This window comes from Xyrauchen texanus, chromosome 22 (assembly GCF_025860055.1).
Source record: "Xyrauchen texanus isolate HMW12.3.18 chromosome 22, RBS_HiC_50CHRs, whole genome shotgun sequence".
Lineage (NCBI taxonomy): Eukaryota > Metazoa > Chordata > Actinopteri > Cypriniformes > Catostomidae > Xyrauchen > Xyrauchen texanus.
In genome coordinates, this window is record NC_068297.1 from 15,772,105 (window position 1) to 15,791,731 (window position 19,627).

The 19,627-nt window shown below is 38.6% G+C and overlaps 1 protein-coding gene across 1 annotated transcript in view; it reads left to right on the forward strand.

The window, feature by feature from the left end:
• Nucleotides 1–19,627, forward strand: part of LOC127662112 (SH3 and cysteine-rich domain-containing protein-like) — a 50,452-nt gene that overhangs the window by 10,102 nt on the left and 20,723 nt on the right. The window contains exons 3-6 of the mRNA XM_052153093.1: nucleotides 7,536–7,565; nucleotides 12,405–12,505; nucleotides 18,538–18,619; nucleotides 18,736–18,842. Of these exons, the coding sequence (XP_052009053.1) occupies nucleotides 7,536–7,565; nucleotides 12,405–12,505; nucleotides 18,538–18,619; nucleotides 18,736–18,842 (320 nt within the window). The remainder of the gene's footprint in view (nucleotides 1–7,535; nucleotides 7,566–12,404; nucleotides 12,506–18,537; nucleotides 18,620–18,735; nucleotides 18,843–19,627) is intronic.

Here is a 19,627-nt window from a genome sequence, read left to right on the forward strand (position 1 = left end):
CTTCAACCATCTGCTCATCAACCCTCATTCCCTTCACCTGTGTTTTGCCCTATATAAGTCTGTTTGTTTCTCCCCTTTGTGTTCAGGCTTGAACCTTTGTTCCGTGTTCCTCCTATTTCCAGATCTCTAGTTTAGTCTCATCCTTGTAGTACCTATTTGACCCTTGTGTCTCTTTTGTATGCCTTCTTTACCATCAGAACCCAGACTACCATCTCCTGATTGGACGAGAATAAGAACCATCCCCTGCTCGGCGACCGCTGGATTGACTTTTCACGCCACCCTTATCCACGGCAATCAGCATCATCAGGTTGGTGCCTTTGTAGACTCTGGGGCCGCTGGGAGCTTTATGGATTTCGAGTTGGCCAGGAGCCTCTCTATTCAGTCTGTTACCCTACCCAGACCTCTCAATATCACGGCAGTGGATGGCAGTCCTCTGGGTTCCGGGCAGGTTAGACAGTGCACCCCGCCTCTCCATCTAAGGGTGGGGCAACATCAAGAACAGATACAATTCCTCTTGATCCACTCTCCTAAGCTTCCTTTAATTCTCAGCTTCCCATGGCTGACTACCCACAACCCTCACATTGACTGGTCCCGAGGGGTTGTTAGAACATGGGGAACCAACTGCTGTGTCTCTGATTCTGCCTTCTGCTGTGTCCCAGAACCTTCACCAGATTTCTCCAGGCGGAGTTGTACCTCTGCTCCCGAGACCCTGTCCGCTGAAGTCTTGCCTCCTCTTAAGATGGAGCCGGAGAAACTCAAGTCTTTAACCCACCTCCCCGAGTTATCCGGAGTACCCCCTGCATATGCAGATCTCCACGAGATCTTCAGTAAGGACAGAACTGCCTCACTGCCCCCTCACAGACCTTATGATTGCGCTATCGAGCTGCTTCCCAGTACCTGTCCACCTCATGGAGGACTCTATTCCCTCTCAGGTCCTGAGAGATTAGCAATGGACAAGTACCTCAAGGAGTCTTTGGACAGTGGATTCATCCGCCCTTCCACCTCACCTGCTGGAGCCGGGTTTTTCTTTGTTGCAAAGAAGGATGGAAGCCTTCGACCCTGCATTGACTACCGAGGCCTTAACCGGATCACCATAAAGAACCGGTACCCCCTACCCCTCATGTCCACGGCTTTCGAGATCCTGCAGGGGGCCACCATCTTTACTAAACTGGACCTCCGGAATGCTTACCACCTGGTTAGAATCTGTGAGGGAGATGAGTGGAAGACAGCTTTCAACACCCCGATTTGGCCACTATCAACACCAGGTGATGCCTTTCGGCCTGGTGAATGCCCCAGCCTTCTTCCATGCCTTTATCAATGACGCCCTCAGAGAGATGCTTTGCAGAGTCGTGTTTGTCTATCTGGACAACATCCTCATCTTTTCTCATAACAGGTTCTTGAGCAGTTACGTAAGCATAGACTCTTTGTGAAGTTGGAGAAGAGTGAGTTTCACATCCCAGCAATCTCATTCCTCGGCTTCTGCGTGTCCAAGGGCTGCCTCCAGATGGATCCTGGCAAGATTCAGGCAGTTCTGGATTGGCCCCGTCCAACTTCTGTCAAGCAGGTACAGCGCTTTCTTGGCTTCTCCAACTCTTATAGAAGATTCATCAGAGACTTCAGTTCTATTGCAGAGCCTCTTTCATCTCTCACCAAGTGATCTACCGGACAGTTTGCATGGACCAGCAGAGCAGACCAAGCCTTCAACAGGTTAAAGCAACTTTTCACATCTGCCACATCCTTACCCTCCCTGACCCAGAGTTACCCTTTGTTTTGGAGGTGGATGCCTCAGACGTGGGAGTAGGAGCCGTCTTGTCTCAGAAGGGTAAGAGGGATAACAATCTTCACCCATGTGTATTCTTCTCACATCGGCTTACCCCAACGCAGAGGATCTACGATATTGGGAACAGGGAGCTGCTGGCCATTAAGATGGCATTGGAGGAGTGGAGGAATTGGCTGGAGGGGGCCAAGAACCCTTTCCTCATATGGATGGACCACAGGAACCTCATCTACATCCAGGAGACTAAGAGATTGAACTCCCGACAAGCCCTTTGGTCACTCTTTTTTTTTAACCGGTTCAATTTCACTCTCTTCTATCACCCAGGTTCCAAGAATGTCAAGCCTGATGCTCTCTCGAGACAGTTTGAGCCACCTGAGGGAGAGTCTTGTCCAGAACCCATTCTTCCCACCTCCAGGGTGGTGGCTCCCATCCAGTGGGATACCGAGACAGCTGTCAAGAGAGCTCCATTACAGCAACCAGGACCAGGTAATGGCCCTCCTGGGCGCCTCTTTGTCCCTAACCGTCTCCGTTCTGAGGTTTTGCAGTGGGCTCATACTGCCCTTCCTTCTGGACACCCGGGAACTACCAGGACCTGCAAGCTTGTCCAGAGGAAGTTCTGGTGGACCAAACTGCAGAGAGATGTCTGGGCCTTCGTTGCTGCTTGCCCCATCTGTGCCCAGAACAAGGAACCCAGGACCCACCCTCAAGGCCTGCTGCACCCACTCCCCATCCCGAGACACCCTTGGTCCCACATTTCTTTGGACTTCATCACAGGCTTACCTCAGTCCCAAGGTAATACGGTAATTCTGGTGGTGGTGGATAGATTCTCAAAGAGTTGTTGCCTCTTACCTTTGCCCAAGCTCCCAATAGCAAACCAAACAGCAGAACTGCTATTGAGGCATGTGTTCAGGATCCATGGGTTCCCACAGGATATGGTTCCGACCGAGGCCCACAGTTAATGTCGCAGTTCTGGAAGGCATTTGGTCGGCTCATCGGGTCTTCCATCAGCCTGTCTTCTGGCTTCCACCCCCAGTCCAATGGCCAGACAGAAAGAGTCAACCAGGACATTGAAAGGACTCTAAAATGCCTGGTCTCCAACAACCATTCCACTTGGAGTCCTCGTTTAATCTGGGCTGAGTTCGCTCATAACACCCTCTTCCATTCTTCTATTGGCATGTCCCCCTTTGAATGTCTGTTTGCCCCCCCCCCTCGTTTCCCGGACAGGAGCCAGAGGTTGAAGTTCCTGCTGCCACACAACTGGTCCGCCGGTGCTGACGTTCCTGGCAGAGAGCACGTGCAGCATTACTGAGAGCCTCCCGGCAACAACAGAGGCAGGCTAACAGACGCCGGAGGGTGGGACCCATGCTTCGCCCAGGGCAAAGTGTATGGCTATCAACCCGAGATCTTCCTCTGTGGGTGGAGTCCCGAAAGCTAGCTCCACGTTACGTTGGTCCATTTAAGATCCTCAAGAAAATCAAACCAGTCTCCTATCGTTTCCATCTGCCCAGGTCCATGAAGGTTCACCCCACTTTTCATGTTTCAAGGTTAAAACCTGTTGTTTGCTCCACTCTGTCTCCAATTAGGAAACCCGCCCAGCACCTCGTATCATTGAGGGCCAACCAGCGTACACCGTCCATAGACTGCTGGATTCTCGTCAGGTCCAGGGGAAGACACAATATCTGGTGGACTGGGAGGGTTATGGCCCGGAGGAGCGGACCTGGGTCCCCGCTCGAGATATCCTCAATCCGTCTCTCATCGTGGAGTTTCACCGGTCCCGAGGGAACTGATTGAAGAACGTCAGGAGCCGTTCCTAGGGCAAGGACTCCTGTAAGGATCTCCTCTTTGGTTTCTGTTCTCCTCCAGACCAGCAGAGGGCATTTGCCCTGGTCCTCCCGTGCAATGCTCCTCTCCACTCCTGCAGATGGCACCAACACCCCTAACCTGCTTCAACCTTCTGCTCATCAACCCTCATTCCCTTCACCTGTGTTTTGCCCTATATAAGTCTGTTTGTTTCTCCCCTTTGTGTTCAGTCTTGAGCCTTTGTTCCGTGTTCCTCCTGTTTCCAGATCTCTAGTTTAGTCACATCCTTGTAGTACCTTTTTGTGTCTCTTTTGTTTCTCAGTTTTGGCGAAGCTCGGCTCTCCCAGTTTATTTTGTACTTTTGACCCTTGTGTCTCTTTTTGTTTCTCTGTTAAATGGAAGCTCGACTTTCCTGTTTTTTCTGTACTTTGAATTGTCAAAGACGTCCATCTAGCACATGTTATATAGAAAAACAATGATGAAAAAATGCAGACTGACACAAAAATGCATGCAATGTGAATGGCTCCTTACTTTTAGTTGTCTCTGCAAATTAGCCTGGGATAGGATAAAGTATTTTAACATTGAAAAAATTGCACACTATATCTTCATGAAGATCATAGAGTATACAGTATATCTCTTTGATTTATCCTGTGGTAGTCTGTTGTATCTACAGAATGACAGACCATGATTAAAATGTACTCAGTTTATTTTTGGACTAATAAGATTGGCTTAATCAGATAGGAAGGTATAAATGATAAGAAATGTTTTAATGGGCAGACCCCGGTGACCACTGTCAGCCATGATACTGTCTGGAGTGAAGATGTTTATTGGCTATGAACTGTTTGTTGCTTTCGTTTAAAATTGGAGAGTGCATACTGTATTAGTAATTTTTTATACTGAGCCCATTGCAAAGTGTCAGTCAGCAATTTACAAAGCAGAATCTGGATGCGAGAGCAACACATTTTAATGTTCTCATGTTTTTGCTCAGGCTGAGGCACCTATTTCTAAAGACACAGAAACCATGCTGTATTTTAAAGTATAAAAGGAATCTTAGCATTTTGGAAATATGGTTGGCTGCCTGTGTGGGAGGATGCACATCCCATGCATTGGGCAACTGATGGCATTAACAACATTTAAATTAAATCCACACAACATCTCATGGACCCTTAGAAATGAAGTAGAATGATGGAATAATTTTGCTGGGTTCCTGTTGGGTATATTATTATTTTTTGTAAATTAGTTTCTCCCCTTTTCTCCCCAATTTCAAATACCCAATTCCCAATGTGCTCTTAAGTCCAATGTCCTCGTGGTGGCTTAGTGACTCACCTCAATCCGGGTGGCGGAGGATGAATCTCAGTTGGCTCCGTGTCTGGGACAGTTAATCAGCGCCTCTATCCTGGCTTGTTGAGTGCGTTACCGTGGAGAACTTTCGCATGTGGAGGCTCACGCCATTCTCCACAGCATCCACACACAACTTAGCACGCGCCCCACCGAGATCAAGAACCACATTAAAGCTGCCATGAGGAGGTTACTCCAATGTGATTCTACCCACCCCTGAATTTGTTTTCAAATGAAGTCATTTTCATTGATATAGGTTTCAATGAAATTGAAATAGGTTTGCATAGGTTTGCTGCCTAGTATCACTTGTCAGTCACAGTAAAATTAAAATAAAAGACACATTCCATGAATAAGTTACAAAATCTGGCCTGGAATTGTTTATTTTTCTTTTTCACAAATGGTCAGTGAGTTGATCGTCAACCTCAGGAGGTCATACTAAATATTATATGAGTTGTTTTATTTTTCATTTCACAATTTGTGCAACACTTTTGCCAAAACCTGATTTGTTTGATTTTGTTTATTTGATTTAGATTTTTTTTTCTATAAACATTAAGTTGACATAAACATTAAAAAGACAAAAGGCAATGTAAACTGTCTGACAAAATCTAAATAAAATAAAACTATACCAGAGTGACAGGATTACAAATAACAGTGTCAAATTTGGTACAAATTATATAATCACTCAGTAGGTACCTGCTAGTTTGGGACTAAATGTTGCTTTGAAACTGATCGGTCTATTTCCCCTAAAAAACAAAACAAAATAATAATATTAATTTATCACGTTGATCTTGACAAATCCAATCCTCATTACCATTTGTGAAAAAATTTTAAATAAAATGAAATGGGATTATTTACTTATCTCCCTACTATGCTGTTATAGAAAGAGTCTAAATGTTAATTGGTAATTTGTCTAAAGAAATTCCTTTTGTAATGGGATTTGTTTTGGTACAGTAGTGCACACAAATTGTGGGATACAGCTATACATTTAGGTTTTTGTAATTCAAAATTGGAAAATAGTAAAAAACAAAATATTACAGTGAAGTTAAAATAAGAATATCAATTCAACAGATTATGTAAAAGTGATTAAATTGATGTATGAATTCAATTTGTATATACAGTAGAAGTCAGAAGTTTAGATACACCTTAGCCAAATACATTTAAACTCAGTTTTTCACAAGTCATGACATTTAATCATAGATTAAATCACTACTTTATTTTAAGAATGTGAAATGTCAGAATAATAGTAGAGAGAATACAAGACTCCAATACCTTGACTTTGTTGGCCTATAGCCATTTTGTCACAACTTTGGAGGTATGCTTGGGGTCATTGTCCATTTGGAAGACCCATTTGTGACTGAGCTTTAACTTAATGGCTGATGTCTTGAGATGTTGCTTCAATTTATCCACATATTTTTCCTTCCTCATGATGCCATCTATTTTGTGAAGTGCACCAGTCCCTCCTGCAGCAAAGAACCCCCACAACATGATGACCCCCATGCTTCACGGTTGGGATGGTGTTCTTTGGCTTGCATGCCTCACCCTTTTTCCTCCAAACATAATGGATGGTCATTATGGCTGAAAAGTTCAATTGTTGTTTCATCAGGACATTTCTCCAAAAAGTAAGATCATTGTCCCCATGTGCACTTGCAAACTGTATTCTGGCTATTTATGGTGGTTTTGGAGCAGTGGCTTCTTCCTTGCTGAGAAGCTTTTCAGGTTATGTCGATATAGGACTCATTTTACTGTGGATATATATACTTGTGTACCTGTTTCCTTCAGCATCTTCACAAAGTCCTTTGCTATTGTTCTGGGATTGATTTGCACTTTTCACACCAAACTACATTCTTATATAGGTGGCAGAATGCTTCTCCTTCCTGAGTGGTATGATGGCTGCGTGGTCCTATGGTGTTTATACTTGCATACTATTGTTTGTAGTTCCACAATGTGTGGAGGTCCACAATTTTTGTTTCTGAGGTCTTGGCTGATTTCTTTAGATTTTCCCATGATGTCAAGAAAAGAGACATTGAGTTTGAATGTAAGCCTTAAATACATCCACAGGTACACCTCCAATTGACTTCAATTAGTCAGAAGCTAATTGGCTAATTGCCTAAAGGCTTGACATAATTTTCTGGAATTTTCAAGGATGAAATCCTTTCATCCCATTAGTCATCAAATATAAAAACAAAAAACTATATTTTTATTTATTGTTTTAAATCTGCCATTTTTCAAAATCTAAAACATGTTTATTCTACATTCCTTAATTATATTCGCTAGTAGTAGAAGATTATTAGACTGTATTACAGCACTATTACAACTCTGCACTGCTCAGAGATACATGCTTATTTTTAATCAAGAAGAACTATAAGGGTAAAATCGCAAAAATTCTTGCGTTTTTGTTGTGTTCAGTAGCTCAGCCAAGAATAATACTTGATGCTACTTTACAGTTTGTTTTTGGGTGCTGTATTAAAAAATTTACATTATAAAAAATAAATCATTGTGAATGATAATGTAAATAATGTAGGTGTTTCCATCAGTATTATAGCCATTTTATTTTGATGCATGCATTAATAGTACATGCAATAATTGTAATGCTAGGGGGATTTTTTTCTGTAATTTTTAGCTTGCCAAGGGGGAGCGGGCAAGGTGTTTGGTAAGTCTGTTCTGTATAATGATTTGAATCCACTAGAAACAGAACCCAAATAGAAAACCCCACACACCCCTCTCCACCCCGGCTGCTGCGCTCATTATGACTTGTCCAACACTCTCAGAAAAATTATTATGAAGTAGCTCCTCATATGCTTTGGAGATCAATTCTTGAATTTTTCCCTAGAACGGTCGATATTTATATGCCCTTATTCCATGAGGAGCATTTTTTTCTAAGAGTGTTCTTGCCTGTTACTGTCATAAGAATATAGATTAAACTATTCTGTGTCTGATCTTGTTGTTTAGAGCTTTGCTATGCATGCCATTATTATAGAGGGGATAGTTACATTTCTTATTAGTGTAAGTTGGCTATGAGTTACTTTTAATGTAATTTAAATTTCTGTTTTATGTGCTGATATACAGCAGGATTAACACTGGATAAAACTATATTGTGAAAGGATGGTTGTTTTTACCAACAGTTAGTTTTTACCTATAAGTAATTTTAGTCTCTAATAAATTGTCTTCAATTCTGTTGCTTCCTCTTTCGAAGCAGTTGAAAATATGACTGCAATTACTGTAATTACTGTAATTAGTATTTATTCTGTCACCACAACAAAATATGTTTATGGCTCACAGAAGCAGTCATTTATTTTCTGAAAGCAATTAAGCCCAATTCATTCTCATTTACCTAAAGATCACCCAAAGATTCATGCATCACTTAGTGTTAAATAAATTGTGGCAGGCAAGGGCTGTTTATTTTGTCTAAACAATTATGATTAATGAAACATTCACACAACTACCTGTGTGGACTTGGAAACCTGCAAATGTGTTTTCTGTTTAAATATTCACCCTCTCTTGTGTTTTTATTTGTGCTTCATAGAGACATGGGAGAAGTCAGAGACAGAGTAGGAGAGATCAAAGGCAGTTAACCCTTGTGCATCAATTAAAAAAAGTTACACATAGGTTCATTATGGACAAAAATGTCCATGTCCAAAAACTGTCATAAAAATATTATAGATTTATATTTTTTTCCACTTTCACTGACATAATTTTCTTAACCAGCATCAGCTCTAATCATAAAGACCAAACATTCATTCATTTTTAGAATGTTAACCCTTTAAATGCTGGTTTGTTTACATAATGCCACTGTTGTTTTTTTAGGAAAAAATGAAAAATAGTAATTATTTTCAATTTAATAGATGCTAAGCAGAATTTTTTTTCTTTGATTATTAGAGCCTCGGATATGTCAATGATTAACAACAACATTCATTTTGATGCTTTCATATTTTTTATGCAGTATCAGATTTAAAAAAAAGCTACCACTCAGGTCCATAATGGACAAAAATGGCAAAAAAGTGTCATAAAAATATTATAGAATAATATTTTTTTCTACTTTCACTGACTTATATTTTAACCAGCATCAGTTCTAATCATAATTACCAAACATTCATTTATTTTCAGAATTTTAACACTTTAACAACAACATTCATTTTGATGCTTATGCAGTATCAGATTTTAAAAAAAGCTACCACTCAGGTCCATAATGGACAAAAATGGCCATGTCAAAAAAGTGTCATAAAAATATTATAGAATAATATTTTTTTCTACTTTCACTGACTTATAGTTTAACCAGCATCAGTTCTAATCATAATTGCCAAACATTCATTTATTTTCAGAATTTTAACACTTTAAACGCCGGTTTGTTTACATAATGCCACTGTTGTTTTTTATAAAAAATATAATAATTATCATTATTTTCAATTTAATAAATGCTAAACAGATTTGTTTTTATTTTTATTATTAGAGCCTCAGACACATACAAACCACACTCTGAAATCCATACCAACACACTCGCACAATTATATATTCATAATGTATCTAATTGGCTCTATAATATGCATAAGCCAAAAACAGCAGAAAACAACAACAAAAGCGATGATATGCCAAACCTGAAAAAATGGCACGATCTGGTAAAAAATATTTAAAATGTAAATTTTGAAGCCTTGCCAACATAATGAAAGCATGTTAAACAAGATTGCATAATTTTATAGTTAAATGGCACTGGGATTAAAAATCGCAGTTTTAATGGGTTTCAATGTGCCATTTTTGTCCAAAACGACGCTAAGAGGGATTATTTTGTGTAACTAGTGCAAAAAATATTTTTTTAAAGAAAATAGGGTGAAATATTAAAATTCCAATAACAATTCACACCTGTGGAAAATGTTATGCAGTTAGCATTAACACAGACAAAGTTATCAAAAAAACAAAACTGAAAAAGCCAAAAATGTCCACAAGGATGCACAAGGGTTAAGGATTAAAGAGTGTTTTGATATGATTTTATGCCAAAAATATTGTTCATAATGAGTTAAAGAGTGGATGTTGTAACTTAAAGGGGTAGTTCACCCAAAAATGAAAATTCTCTCATCATTTACTCACCCTCATTTCATACCAGATGTGCATGACTACTCATCGCAACCATTCATTGAAATTTTTTCTTCGGAGCCGAGCGGTTGTGTTCAGAGAGCTGAAGTCCTCTGCCGGACCATTCACCTCTAAGAAGCGAATTGCTGTTGGATATAAGGTGCATTTCAGCAACTTTTTGTCCTTCTGCAGCAGTCGCTGCAGATTATGCCCCTGGGTGCTTCGACAGCCTAAGAGAGTATATATTCATGCAAAAAAGTATATTTTCTCTAATTGAGCAAACTTGTGGACAACGTTCTGTTGTAAATAAATCAAGCTGCACTTCTGGTTGTATCCTGCAGTTCTCACGAGGACATGCTAGCACGCTGTGACAGGGCTGAGGGCGGTTGCCGGGTCGTGATGCTACACATCCATCACCTAATCAGGCTAATCAAGCCTCAGAGAGGGATAAAGGCTGACTGGAAGCAGCAGTGCGGGAGAGAGAGAGAGATTTACGGGCAGCTGTCCGGCACCTCTTTGTGTTTCTCTTTTTGTTTAATTCTTCATGAAACTATTATTTATATCGCCAGTTCTCGCCTCCTCCTTTCCCTTAAACACTTTACACGTGCTTACATCATGTGAGAGGATGCGTGAACTGAATCCTGTCATGGATGCGCATTAGAGAGCGACCGAATATTGATCAGACTTGAATATTGATCTATTTTTCACCCAAATCGATCACATCGCTTTAGAAGACATTAATTTAACCACATGGTGTCGTATGGATTACTTTTACTTACTCTTTGGACCTTTAAAGTTCTGGTCACCATTCACTTGCATTGTATGGACCTACAGAGCTGAGATGTACTTCTAAAAATCTTTGTTTGTGTTCTGCGGAAGAAAGAAAGTCATACACATCTGAGATGGCATGAGGGTAAGTAAATAATGAGAGAATTTTGGGGTAAACTATCCCTTTAACTTCCTCTGCTTGTTCTATTCACTGATTGCTTTATTCACATTTTATATGCTTTTTGATTAAAGAATCTTTTATCAAAGTTTAGTACCTACACTTCATCACTCTTGAGGAGAATATCAATATTGGCTGCATTTAAATTAACACTAATCTTGTGTCAAATGTAAAAAAAATCTGTGGATATCATAAGGTTGAACATCTACTGTATAGACTTGCTTGCACTTATTTAATAATTACTGTAGAGCATTAAATAAATAATAAGAATTTTGTCTGAAACTAGCTTTTTGATTAATATATTTAATCCAAAAATAGAGAGCTAGTTCTCTGTTTAGGTGAGATGTGTCATAATATGTGTGTTGGGTAAATTTTAGATTCAATTGTTCTGTGTTTCAGAATAAGAATCTCTATAACCAGTTATCTGAAATCTTAAGTTGGTGTGTCATCTTTTAACATGTTTCCAACCAGTTTAGTTCGTTCTTCTTCCAAGCCATTCCATAGTGCAGCTGAATCAATAAATACATCTTGGTCCATCAATAAATACATCTTGGTCCAGTGATGAAACTGAGCAAATAGAGCAGGATTAAGAATTTCTATTAGATTATCTATATTCATTCTTTTATCTTTATGCTTTGCTCTTGTTTGTCTTCTGCTGTTTCTATTCAGCTTAGCATAAAAAGATAGTTCACCCAAAATGTAAATTATTTATTCGCCCCCTTGGTGTTCAAAACAAGGTATTAGGCTGAATTTTAGGCTCAGTCACCATTCCCCTTTATTGTGTGGAAAAAAGATGCAAAGAAAGTGAATTCTGCCTAACATCATTTTTATTCCATATAAGAAATAATTTGTGTTCTTCTGATGAAAAAGTCATACACATTTGGGATGACATGAGGGTGAGTAAAATAATGACAGGATTTTCATTTTTGGGTGAACTATTGCCTCAACATCTACATTACCACATTTCCAGTAGTACTATTACTACTAATAAGGTTGGATTCTGCAGGTGTTTCTGGGACTGTGAAGGAATAATAAAGGATGTTTTTTGAAGGCCAAAGAAAATATTTATCTCTTTGGATATGTAGGCCCAAATTTTTCTCAACTTCTGAAATTACATGACCAGCAACCTGAACACTTGCAGAATTGCCCTGGCGTAATATTTAAACCCTCATTAAAACTTCAATATGAATTTCCAGCAGGGTTATTTGGAATTACACATTGAGTTTTCTGCGTTACGCATATGGGAAAGATTACACTGCTTATTTCTAATTACTAAATGATAGAGATACTAACAAACTTCTGATTTTCCCAACAAAACTGTACTTGTTGGAATTTCTTTCTCTGACCTGTATTTATGGAAATCTCTGTCTTTTAGCAGTAGTATAATGTTGTTGTGTGCAAATACCCTTTACGTTCTGTAAGTCTGCTTTCAAAACACCTTTAAACTTGATTTTAACTGTGTATTACCTAAACTGGCAGGCACCAATGCTAAGCTGGGCCTCCGGTGCAAAGCCTGCAAGATGGGCATCCATCACAAGTGCCTGGATGGAGTTGGACAGCAGAGATGCGTGGGGAAACTGGTGAGATATTTTTTACACTTCCTGTGTATTCTGTTTTTTTAATTTTTTTATTTAATCTGTTTGTTTTCAGTGATATTTTTGATAATCACTAATCATTTTTGCACCTTCACTAATGCTGAAGCCTCTTCTACACTTACAGATCTACCAGATTCTAGGTATGGGTCATGATCGTTGACTAGTCCACCAACCGACTAGTCATTTAGTGAGGTTGACTAGTTTTAGATATGTTCTTATTTAATAATTTATTTGCTGTATATTATGTACCATGCTGACAGCTTGGTACTCTTGTTAAGGTGCTTCAACATGAATCATGTCAGCATTGCCCAATACATTGAACCCTTTGGAGTCAAGCATCAGCGTTACCCCCGGACACGTTTATAATGTTAAAACTTGTACAACTTGTACAGTGCTTGACGATAGGGTTGAGTGATGCATTGATGCCTTAAGTCATGTTTCACATTTAGTTATGTAGTCATATTTACAGTAGCCCCATTAATTATGTTGTCTGCATGATAAAACCCTATCTGAGAGGTTGCATCTTTAAATTAATCCCATTTAAAGCACTACTGCTAAAGTCATACACATGTAGAAGGTGTTTGGTCGACTCGCACTGTTGTTTTAATGTCTTTGGGCACCATGTTAAATGTTTAAAGTAATTAAACTTTTAAAAACACGTCTCAAGACACCTGCATTCTGTTCTATATCATTGCGCTATGTCCAGATGTCTTTGAACACTAGAACCTGTTTGTTGTTAATATCCTCTAAACAACATGTCTGATTGGGTTCAGGTGAAGTTTTGCTCATCCTCACTCTTCAGTGTGTTATTTTTGTTGATTTGATGGTGTGATTCATCAGTCTGTCTTTCCATTCTGTGAACTGGAGCGTGAGTATGAATTCAAATTATTCTAGGTTGAGCACAAGGCAAAGAGAGTGAGGAAGGAAAGGTTAGTTGATAAGGAATATTAAGATTAATTTATCATGTAAAGACCTCAGAGCTTTACTCAGGGGACCTACAAGTCACAACTCTTCTGGAATATTCACACGTACATTGGTTTTCACATGGCTTGTTTGATAATGCAGAAAGCCAGGTTTCTCTGAGAATGAGTGGCTGACTTTAAAGAAATATTCCAGGTTCAAAACAAGTTAAACTGAATCAACAGCATTTGTGGCATAATGTTGATTAATTTCAACTTATCCATCCTTTTCTTTAAAATAAAAAGCAAAAATAGAGGTTACACTAACTTGGAAAATCTGTAAATGTTTAAATACTCACTGTTTCAGAATTATAGACCATTTCAAGGACTATTCATCGGTTTAAGGAAGTGACTTCATTGTACCTTGAAAATGTCCTACTCGTTGTCATACTCATTCAAAACAACAGTGGGAGGCGCTTCATTCATAGTGATTTGAACACAATTAACGTTACTATCGTTAACATGATTGACATAGAATATAATTAATCAAATGTGTACCATGTTGTTTGGTGGCTGGGTGTTCCCTAGATACCTGGAAATAATGGAAATTAAAGTGTTTAGATCTCTGAAAAAGTAACCACAAATGGACACATGAACCACTGCAGTGACGTAGAGTGCTGGATACATGCAGTACTAACAACTGTAGCACACATCTTTTCTCTGGTAGGTGAACAAAATTTGTGCCAACTAATTGTAAGTTTTATCTCTTAAAGTGACTATAGATTGCTGAATAAAGCTGCGAAAGTAATTTATTATTACATTGTTATTTAGTAGACACTTTTATCCAAAATTACTTACAAATTAGGAACACAAAAGAGAGTTCTTGCAGGTCTCGCAATCAGCTTCATTGAACGGCTTCACTGATATGTTAACTCGGAGCCTTATTTAAAGGATCTGCTAATGATACTGGAAGTGCTCCCAGGCCAGTAGCATTCTAATTCGTCTAAATGGTCTATAATTATAAGACGTAATATATGTGCATTATCACGATTTTAGTGTGATAAGATCGCTTACTAACCTTTTATGTGAAAGTAAAATCCAGTTTAGAACTCCGTTACCATGACAACATAATGCCGACAAACCCTAAAATTACCTTAAAAAGTTAAAACGAAGATTTAAAGAACTTTACAGCTCAAATAATATTAGTTTTAGCAGAAGAGATAATGTAAATGCTTTCATAAAATTACAAGCTTCACATTTCTGCCTTTAAACTCTCCAAAAAAGCTCCATTCACTTCCATTGTACGCGATGAGATTTTTATTATTCCAATTTTGGAATGCCCAATTCCCACTACTTACTAGGTCCTTATGGTGGCGTGGTTACTCACCTCAATCCGGGTGGTGGAGTTAAAGTCTCAGTTGGCTCTGCTTCTAAGACCATCAATTTGCGCATCTTATAGTATGGCTCATTGTGCATGACACCGTGAATACTCAGCATGTGGAGGCCCATGCTATTCTCTGTGATCAATGCACAGCTTACCACATGCCCCATTGAGAGTGAGAACCACTTAATTGCAACCGTGATGAGGTTACCCCATGTGACTCTACCCTCCCTAGCAACCTGGCCAATTTGGTTGCTTAGGAGACCTGGCTGGAGTCACTCAGCACACCCTGGATTCAAATTTGTGACTCCAGGGGTGGTAGTCAGCATCAATGCTCACTGAGCTACTCGCCCTCCAGATTTTTACTTTTTAAAGAAAAGATGGGACCGTGGCGAGCAGGGTGTGGCTGAGCGGCATCTGGGCAGAGCGAGGCCGGGGAGATAAGTAGTGAACGAGTTCCATCTGTGCGCCACACCGGTCTCGCATTCCAGTGAGGAGCAGTGGAAGTACTTAAGGAGAGGAGACAGCAGCTGATAGGAGAGAGAGACACACACACGGATCTGTGTGTGTGTGTGTGTGTGTGTCTGTATCTGTATCAAGGTGTCTGCTGAAAAGCATGGCCGTTGTATGTGAAATGTGTTTTAGTTGATGTGCTGTAGAGCACTTTATGTTTATGTTGATGTACACTGAAATGTGCTACAATTAAAGTTTGTTGAAGTGTTCACCTGGTCCCTTCTTCCTCCTTCCATAGAAAGGCAGAGGGCCTGCCACAGGAAAAAATTGAAATTATTATTGTGGTAGACAACATTATGCCACAAATGCTGTCGATTAAGCTTAACTTGTATTGAACCCAGAATATTCCTTTAATCCAGTAATTCCAATGAATCCAATTTCACCTTAATACACCACAAAAAACAATGCTATTGAAAGAAAAAAATAAACCAGCGCTTTTGATTCTCGTGCTCTAGGATGAGATCATCAGCAAATGAGGTGGAAAAATATATTGTGCCTGTCCCGTGTCTTCAGATTTTTTTGGTGGCTGGGGTGAGGAAACTCCAGATGATGTAGTGGGCTCTCACAAATGGAAAATATAGCTTTGGGTGGGGGTCAAAGAGAACTCCCAACAGGCTTCGGCTCTAATTCCACTTTTGCTCTTTAGTGAACAGATTGCTATTTTTAAACACTGTTTATTTCTCTTGGCCTGTCTGATCAGTGAGAGCCTTTGAGCTTTGAGTGCTTTTCAAAATAGTGCTTTTACTACCAGCTTTACATGAGCTGAGTCCTGATTATTAGTCAACCATTAAAAGCCCCATTATGTGCAAGTGAACATTGCACAGTGAAGCTATTATTATTCTTTGAGTTGATTAAACAAATTAATCAGATCAAACTTTTTCAGTTGAGTCACTTCAGTGTTTCAGGTCTCTCCATGACATTGTGCACTTTTGCTAAATGCATGGATTAGCATCCACCTCTAGCAAAACTCACTTGTGCACTTTTAAACCCAAATGCGAGAGAGCAGATTTCCGGTTTTGGTCTGCTCTCTCGCATTTGGGTTTACAAGTGCACAAGTGAGTTTTGCTAAAGGTTTTGGGCGGGGGCAGGGCCAACAAAGTTGTGACCAATCACAAGAGCTGGAACAACTGATGCCGGACCAATCAAAATGGATCATAGTACTTACTTGATGGCTTAATCTATTCTCCAGCTGCATCTGAACTGCAGATATAGACATTTTAATTTGATGGTGTTTTTAGTATTTGCTTATTTCCCTTATTTAGATGTCAATATGTGATTTAAATTAAAAGTGTACATGACCACGGTAATCTCAAATAATCATGATTAAAGCAACTCATCGCGGTCAGGCTATTATGTATCTTAATAAGTTCAAAATTGTATATCTTATTCTTAAGGCATCAAGGTGTACTTTCCTACAGCTTGATTTTAAGGATTGATAAGCATGGACAAGCTGATAAAACAGTTTAAACAGACTTTTAACTAGAACTAAGAAATTAATGAATGTTCTGCAAAAGACATTGAAAAATTACCTTAGTTTTATTCTGAATGGATAAATATAAGAACAGAGTCTCATTTTAAACAAGAATGCACACTGTGCGCAATATTATCTTTATTTCACAAGTGGATTTCTTACAATAATTACAGTACTATTACAATTCATCTAAGCAATTACAGTATGGCTTATTTAGATTTAACCATTGCTTTCTAATTTGCAACAATGCAGTATTACAGCATTGAAGTAGAAATATGTATAAGGGAAATGACTAACTGAAATAATAATAATGAAATAATAAAGGTATGATTTATAATCTTCTATATATAGTCAGCATGATTAATATACTGTAGTTATCCATTCATGTGAAAATGAGGAGAATGTTTTGGAAAGAATAACACTCAAGTTGTTGAGTGTTTTACACTTCAAAACGATTAAAAACAAAAAAATCTGTCCAAGCACTTAAGCAACAACACGATACCAGACTTTGTGCTGTTTAAACATTTTAATAAAAAATTTAATAATACAGAAGATAAATAAATTTAAGGATTTGTCAGCTGTCTCTGTTGTCATCAATAATTCATCTAATTTTATCTGGAAAAGAAGTTGTCTGGTGATAATTGAGATTCTTCACTCGTATACCTATTGGTACTAAACTCTGTTTAATATTTTAATGGAAATATGGAACTCGTGGCATATGATAGCTGGCTGGATTGACGCATCCCATGTAGTTTTGCCGAATACAAACATCCTGCAGAAACATTTCTTCAGAGAATTCCTCATTGCCATCCTTAGACAAAACGTGTGTGGTCTGTTGGTGCCAAATTCTGCAGTGATCAACTTGATAAAATCATCTCATTTTATTTGTTACATGATTATCTCAAGTTACTTAACTTATCCTGCCACTGCATCAACCAGCTATTGGACTTGTTTTGGTACAAAAACGATGCTGGCGCAGTTGCGTGACGTCATCGCATTTAATGATAATCTGTTTTGATTGGTCCAGCATCAGTTGTTTCAGCTGTTGAGATTGGTCACAACTTTGTTGGCCCACCCCTCCCCAAAACCGGTAGTCTGCTCTCTCACATTTACGTTTACAAGTGAGTTTTGGTAAAAGTTTGAAGTTGCAGTGCCAGATTTGAGAGGTTGTTACTGACGATTTGTGATTTTACTGCAAAAGTGAATTAAAGTGCAAAAGTAAATATGTAATACAAGTTTGTGTCTGTGGTTGTATTCATGTGAATGACATTTTACACATATGTGACTATTTGTCTGCAACATTAAATTCAAAACACAGGTTTTATATTATTGTCTTTGAGTGCAGATTGCAACATTCAACATCAGATTTTTGTTTAACAAGTATTCTCATAATTGCTGTGAGTAAGAATTTCAGTTTTCAAATACAAATATTTATTGTACAAGTTCTCAAATTCAAATCTACAAGCTCTCAAGTTTTGCAACCGATTTAGCTTCATAGAATCCCTGTATTAACTCAATCAAACAGATGCAAATAAGGGCACAGTGAGCCCAGTTTGTTTCATAGGGCTGTTCATGTGTGCTCCAGAATGCCAATTCTAATAAAATGTTATTTTTTATTTAATAATATATATTATTTAATAATATATACTATTGGAGTTAAAAATGTTGGTCAAATTGGAGATGGATGCCCATCAGACTGACCATATGCATGTGTAAATTTTACTGTACTGATCCTGTGTATGTGTTCTTGCAGCCCAAAGGTTTTCGAAGATATTCTAGCTCCCCTCTGCTAATTCAGGAACAATTTGGTTGCATCAGGGAGGTTATGCCCATTGGTGAGAAATATTTAGAATTCTTTCAACGTTACAACATGCCATAGTATCATCAACATTATCATTCTGTTTACCAGTATTTTGTAATATTTTAACTTGATTTGTTTGTGCTGTCCTAGCCTGTGGCAGTAAAGTTGACCCAGTATATGAAACACTGAGGTTTGGAACCTCTTTGGCACAAATAAATAAGCGGACCTGTGGATCGGAGTCACCACTGAGAAACTCGGTAAGAAATACTCTCCTTTAAACTTTGATTCTTTTTAATATAACACATTATTCCAATGAGTCTTTATTTAAATTTGTGTGTGTTTGGGTGGTTTACAAGGATTTCTTTTAGGTTATAAACTGGTAATTACAACGGTATTATGCTATAAATGTGGTTTATGAGGACCTTTCTAGTGTCGCCATAATTCAAATTGCTTAAAAAACCTACTAAACTATGTTTTAACGTAAAAATATAGAACGTATTTTGTGAGGTTAGGTTTAGGGGTAGGGGATATAATCTGTAGATCGTAAAGTATAAAATCACTATATCTGTGGCGAGTCCTCATAAGGATATCCACACCTGTGTGTGTGTGTGTGTGTGTGTGTGTGTAATGTAGGCAGAAGAGAGCTCTGGCAATGTTAATCTTAGCAAACATGCATCCATTTTTTACCTACAGGCAAAGTGCTCCAGTTTAGGCTTTTAAAAGGATTCATAACTCATTTTAATGCGTGTCCTTTCAGCTGAGAGGCATTGCTTATGGTAAAAAATGGTGATGAGCATTATGATTAATTCAATGAAACACTCAAGACAATTAAATTAACTTTCCCAGAGCTGCTCTCTGCTCAAGTATTAATTCACATTCAATATTTTCTCTCTACATAAAAAGTGCTTCTTTGTTTTTCTTGTTTTGGTCTTCTTGTAAAGGCAGTAGAGTGTTAAAGGTATAGTTCACCAAAACATTTAATTCTGTTATCATTAACTTGTTGTTCCAAACCCATATCACTTTCATAGGAAATATATACACA